Raw genomic sequence first — 6487 nt, forward strand, 5'->3', positions numbered from 1 at the left:
TGACACCTCAGTTGGATTGAGGGGGAATAACTTTTCCCATCAGTGTTTACAAATGGTAGATGGTAACATACGAGAGGGACTGTTGGAATTGTTGTTGTTGTAGTAGTAGTTCACTGGATAAAGATTTTTTTTTTAAAATGCCGAAGTCAGCAAATACATCATTTGGTCTTGAACTTGAGCACCTTAGATCAAATAAAAACAGACTCTGCCATTTTTTAATCCTCCTTAAAGATGCAAATAATGCTGGAGAATAATCAATGTAATGGCTCTTTTCATTATGGAGAGTAGGATAGGTTGCATAATATAGATTAGTTAATTTGTCACTAGTTACGGCAGTCTCTTAGAATGCATTCATTTGGATCAAATTAGTGAATCTTTAAGGATAATTAGAATTGAGCTGCAGACATGGTATTGTTAACAGGTAATCAGGTTTAACTGATCTGGAAAAATTCGAGTGCAGTGGTTGAGATATATTTGTATTTTCAAAAGGCATTCAATGTAATCTTTTCATTATTTTTTCACAGAACATTTATTACCCATATCCATTTGCCCTGGAGAAAGAAGTAGTGAGCTTGTGGTGTATTTCTCCAGACTGCTGTTAGGTAGAGAAATTCAGGCTTTTGACCTAAAGATGAAAGAATGGCAAAAGATTATCGAGTCAGAATCGTATTGACCTTAGACGATCTTGAAGGTGGTGATGTTGCTATGCACCTTGTCTTGATAGGAGGTAGAGGTCTCAGGTTTCACAGGTGCTGCTGAAGAAGCCTTGGTGAGTTTTTCAATGCATTTTGTTGATGGTGTACACGATAGTAACAGTGCCAAGTGGGGCTGGGGGTAAATGTTTGAGGCGATGGATATGAAGCAAGGATAAAACTTGCCAAAACCATATATGGTATAAGTCTGACCACAGCTAAAATACTGCAAACAGTTTTAGTCCCCTTATCCAAGAAACAATATACAGACATTGAAGGCAGTTTGCCAGAGAATGTTCTCTAGGTTGATGACAATGGAGGGAATCCTCTTATGAGGAGAGATTGAGTAGTGGCCCTATACTGACTAGAGTTTAGAAGCATGAGAGGTGACCTTATTAAAACCTACAAAAATTCTTAGGGTGCTTGACAGGTCAGATGCTGAGCAGTTGTTTCCATTCGGATCAGAGAACATAACCTCAGAGTAAAGGATCACCTACTTAAAACAGATGAGGAATTTCTCCTGAGGGTAGCAAATGTGTGGAATTATTTACAGTATTGGGCTGTAGAGGTTAGGTCAGTGAGTTTATCAAGGCTGAGCCAGACCAATTTTAATCATTAAGAGAATCAGGGTTATCGGGGAAAGGCAGGAAAGTGGAGTTGAGGGTCTTCAGATCAGCCATGATGTCACTGAGCAGATTCGATGGGCGAAATGGTGTGTTTCTGCTCTTATTACATCTTTGTGTTCTCAGCAGTGTCTTGTGGGGCACCAGTTGCCAATTAAAGAAAAGACTCCTTTCTAAGTATTTTTTGCCAGCCAATCTTCTGTCTGTGCTAGTATATTACTCTACGCCATTTGTTTCTACATTGCACAATAAAATCTGATGTGATTCCTTATCAAATGCCTTTTGTATACTCAAGAATGTGAACAGGCTCCCTCTATACACTCTGCATGTTATTCCTTCAAAATAAAACTTAGACAACTTGATTTAACCTGATTTCCCTTTCCCAAAGCCATGCTGACTATTTCTGGTTGTCTTGAAATTTTCCAAATACTAAACTATAACCTTTTTAACAATTTAGTTTGCATCCCTTTCCCTTGGCAAGCATTGAGCCCAACTGGCTTATCGTTTTCTGCTTTCAGCCATCCTCATGAACAGAGGGGTTATGTTTAGTACATTCCAGACTGGTGAAAACTTTCCAGAATTCTGAAAATTTTGGAAACTAACACTAAAGCGTCTATCACCCCTTTGGCCACCTTCTAAGACCATAGGTTGGAGTCCACCAGCACCCAGGGACTTGTCAACCTTCAACTCCATCAGTTTGTTCCTTACTGTTTCCCTTCTAATTTCATCAAGTTCCTCTCTTCTGTCCACCACCTGATTTACAGTTATTACTAGGATGTTTTAATATACTCTGTAGAGAAGACAGCAAAATATTTTTGTACTTCATCTTCCTTTTTTTATTCGTTCTTAACTTCCCATTCTCACTCTTTAGTGGACCATCACTAACTTTATCTTTTTTCCTTTGTAGATACCTGTAAAAACTTGTATCTGTTTTTAAAAATTCTAGGTAGTCTCACTTATTCAGATTTATTTCTCCTAATTAACCCTTTAATTATTCTCTAATATCTTTATATTCTCACCAGTCACCTAAACCTACTACTCACCTTTGCATAATTTTGATTTCTGCCCTGTTAATGGTGAAGATCTTGTTCTAATACCAATAAATGATGAGGTCAGAATAGTTCAAGACTGAGATAGCCACTGTCTGGCACCTGTAAAGCTCAAATGTCAACCTAGCCTGAATTTGTCCAAGTCTCACTGTATGTGGGTAAAGACTACTTCATTATCTGATTTATTTTCAGATTCAGTGGTGGGATGTGGGCATCTCTGGGGATGACTAACATTTATTGCTCAAAGGACAGTTAAGACTCAATCCATTGCTGTGTGTCTGAAGTCAGGTGTCAGCCAGAGCAGTGATGGGCAGTGGGTTTCCTTCTCTAAAAGGTATTAGTGAATCTGAATAGTTGGAGTTGAATACTGTAACCAACAGCAAACATCCCAATTTCTGACATTGTTGGAATGAAGGCCATTTAATGAAGTGTGGAATATCTGCAACGATGTGCTGGGTTGAGATGATTAGCCTCCACCAATCATGACTATCTTCCTTTGTGTTAGACATAATTCTAGCCAGTGCAAAGTTCTACCTACTGCTGTGCCATGCAGTTCCTCTTGACTTCAATTTTATTAAGATTTTTCGATATTGTGTTCTCTCAAATGTTGTCTTAACATCAATAGCGAATTGTTTATGACTCTTTGGAGACTTGGAGTCTTGTTGGAAAAATTCAGATATCTGGTAGATGAAGAAATATGGTAGGATAAATATAACAATGGCCAACAATGCAGTTCAAAAGAAATAATGTTTGAAATGATGTTCCCTAAGATGTGCAGATGGCCTTGTTTGGTTTTCCATTATACAAAAGCAAATGCAAATTCCAGCATTCCTATCTTAGAAAAAAAATCCCAAATCCCTTCAGGGACATGCAAAGAAAATGGTTGCTGTGCCAAAGTAGGAGAAATGGAGTGCTGGACTAAAGCTTGGAACGAGGCTGGATTTTAAAGAACAAAATAAGCATGGCTGTTTTGCAAGAACATTTTGAAGTTTCGGGCCACATGCTTGACAATGGTGAAACAAAAAGCTTTATCTGGGAGGGGGAGTCCATGGGAGAACGATGCTATGGCATTGTGCCCTGGCCAAATCTTTCCTTGAACCAACATTGACAGCCAAGTCGCTAACCACTTGTTGGCTGTTTGTGTAGAAATACTATTTACTTGAACAAGCACAGCTCAATTAACTAGGAGGAGAAAGTGAGGTCTGCAGATGCTGGAGATCAGAGCTGAAAATGTGTTGCTGGAAAAGCGCAGCAGGTCAGGCAGCATCCAGGGAACAGGAGAATCGACGTTTCGGGCATAAGCTCCTGTCGATTCTCCTGTTCCCTGGATGCTGCCTGACCTGCTGCGCTTTTCCAGCAACACATTTTCAGCACAGCTCAATTAACTAATTGACTAGAAACATTTGTGATCTACTAATCGCATAAGATAATTCCTTAAAGTGTATTTTTGAACACTAATCAGCTCCTAAGCACATGACAGTTGCGATTTCATCTTACATAGGCAAAATATTTAATATATTCTTCATCAAATCTTTTCTTGACTTTCTTACTGTTGATCCCCAGTCACTTTAATTTGGCTTTAATTTGCATTGTCAGAAAGCCTTTGAAATAAAATTACTGTCTTCTCAGGTGGACGTGTGCAGCATAGAACCCCATTAAACAAATCTTGATTTATGTAACTGATCTTACAAAATAATAGAATCGTGCTGGTGACTCTTGCTCTTTAATCAAACAGAGCTGTAAATCAGGACTGACTCGTTAATACATCGTATTCATCTGTTTAACTCAGCATGACATTGAAAGCAATCGAACCACTACAAAACCAAAGAAGAGTTACATTGCTACGCAGGGCTGTTTGCAGAACACGGTGAATGACTTCTGGAGGATGGTTTTTCAAGAAAACTCAAGTGTAATAGTCATGACTACAAAAGAAGTGGAACGAGGAAAAGTAAGTTTAATTAAATACAAGATTTATTGTTAGCTGTCACAGTGGAGTGTGGTTAACCTTTTAAAATCCTGAGGACCAGACCATTGAGTGGGGTGTTGGAGACGTTCATAATCACTTTTTTAATATATTCCTCCTTCTGGCAAGCATATAATCTGCGTCAAGTACAGTAAGTTACCTCTACATTTTACTGCTGCATTTTTCACATCTATTATATTGATTCTCTTTGTTATCTATTAGCAACTCGGAAGATAGACATTAGGCTAGTACAGAGAGAGTGTTACAGATAGCCTTGAATTCACCTTAATTCAGTTTATACCTACTAATTTGGAGCAGGATTTGCCACATACTGACCTAGCTGGCTGAGATAGAACTATTTGCTGAGTAATATGTTGTTGAAATTGCATCTGCTTGATTTCCATATGAATACTTACCTTGTCCGTTTAATTTTCTAAAAGTAAACTGTCATGTATTCCATATTGCCTGCTTATGATATTATAAAAGTATTCATGTTGCAGATAATATGTTGACTTCTGATTCTCAATGGAACTTAGTTTCTTTTTTGTGGAGTCCAAAATGTCGATATCATTTTGCAGTGAATGACGTTGAGTATATACTCAATCAATGGGTGGTTTGGTCTCCAATGTATAAGGATTGTGTGAACCCCAGCTCTTGAATTCTCTCTCATGCTCCCTTGCATGCACATGAGCTCTGGACCAAGAGATAATATTCAGGGCAAGCCTGAAGCGAGAGCACTGAGCTAAGAATTGGAATCTTGTGGAAAAATTTTTTAATTAGGATTTAAAACATTTGATGTGTAAGTTATGATAGTTCAGCTCATGCAAGAATTATTATATCTCAGCTTCACCATAGTGTGGGAATAAGAGTGAGCGAATGTACCTGTGACTTGAAATTATTCTAGTACATCACAGTTACCATTAAATAAAAGCCAAGAATCTTTTCTAATATGAAATTGAACTACATTTTTCATGTCACATTTTTTGCTACTGCTATGATAATCTGGTTAATTACTTGTTGGTAAACTGTCGCGGCATCTGGCTCCTCCCACTATCCCAGGCAGTATGGTGGCTCAGTGGTTAGCAGTGGACCTGGGTTCGATTCCATCCTTGGGTGAAGTTTGCACATTTTCTCCCACAGTCCAAAGTTCTGCAGGTAGGTGGGTTGGGAATGCTAAATTGACCAGAGGGTCCAAGGGTGTGCAGGCTAGGTGGGTTAGGCATGGGAAATGCAGGGTTATAGGGATAAGGAAGCGGGATGGATCTGAGTGGGGATTGGAGTATCGATTATAGGCCGAATGGCCACCTTCCACACTCTAAGGATTCTATGATTTAGTGATCATGGAATCTCAAAGCAGCAAAGATGAATATAATTTTGCAGATAAATGTCAGTTTTGGGTCATAGAATAATTCATTGGATGATTTGTATGCTTGGGGTGCATGGAAAGTAAAACCATTTTTCTGAAAGAGTTCAGTGCTCTGATCACCTGAGCAGTGGGTAAACTACAGACGGTAAAATAACAATTAGCAGAGCTGTCTTCATTGGCAGAGAAATCATAGTGGATCACAAATTGATGCAGGTGTACTACTTTTGCATTGCATTTACAGGAACATGCATTGCTTCTAGGGATGAAGTCGTTAACATGGTCAGGAGTGCAGTCAGGGAGATGAAAACACCAAGTCTAGGCTTCACTTTCTCAAGTACCTTTGCTATTTACACACCAAAGTAGTAACAGAACTAAAGGCTGAAATTTAGTCAAGTTTTTTGGGGCAGTTCAGATTTGGGCAAGTAAGATGGGATTCATTAACCCTATATATGCTATCTCTATACATTAACCCTATATATGCTATCCCTATATATTAACCCTATACATGCTATAAGAAAGTGAGGACTGCAGATGCTGGAGATCAGAGCTGAAAATGTGTTGCTGGAAAAGTGCAGCAGGTCAGGCAGCATCCAAGGAGCAATAGAATCGACGTTTCGGGCATGAGCCCTTCTTCAGGAATGAGGAGAGTATGCCAAGCAGGCTAAGATAAAAGGTAGGGAGGAGGGACTTGGGGGAGGGGCGTTGGAAATGCAATAGGTGGAAGGAGGTTAAGGTGAGGGTGATAGGCTGGCATGGGGGTGGGGGCGGAGAGGTCAGGAAGAAGATTGCAGGTT

The 6487-nt window shown here is 39.2% G+C and overlaps 1 protein-coding gene across 2 annotated transcripts in view; it reads left to right on the forward strand.

The window, feature by feature from the left end:
• The window catches only part of ptpn11a (protein tyrosine phosphatase non-receptor type 11a), a 58078-nt gene that overhangs the window by 26808 nt on the left and 24783 nt on the right, over window positions 1–6487 (forward strand). For both annotated transcript variants that reach the window (XR_006315360.1, XM_043715532.1), the window contains exon 9: window positions 4154–4312. Coding sequence is in view for 1 of the 2 variants with exons in the window: in XM_043715532.1 (XP_043571467.1) it covers window positions 4154–4312 (159 nt within the window). In the remaining variant the exon portion in view is untranslated. The remainder of the gene's footprint in view (window positions 1–4153; window positions 4313–6487) is intronic.

This window comes from Chiloscyllium plagiosum, chromosome 25 (assembly GCF_004010195.1).
Source record: "Chiloscyllium plagiosum isolate BGI_BamShark_2017 chromosome 25, ASM401019v2, whole genome shotgun sequence".
Lineage (NCBI taxonomy): Eukaryota > Metazoa > Chordata > Chondrichthyes > Orectolobiformes > Hemiscylliidae > Chiloscyllium > Chiloscyllium plagiosum.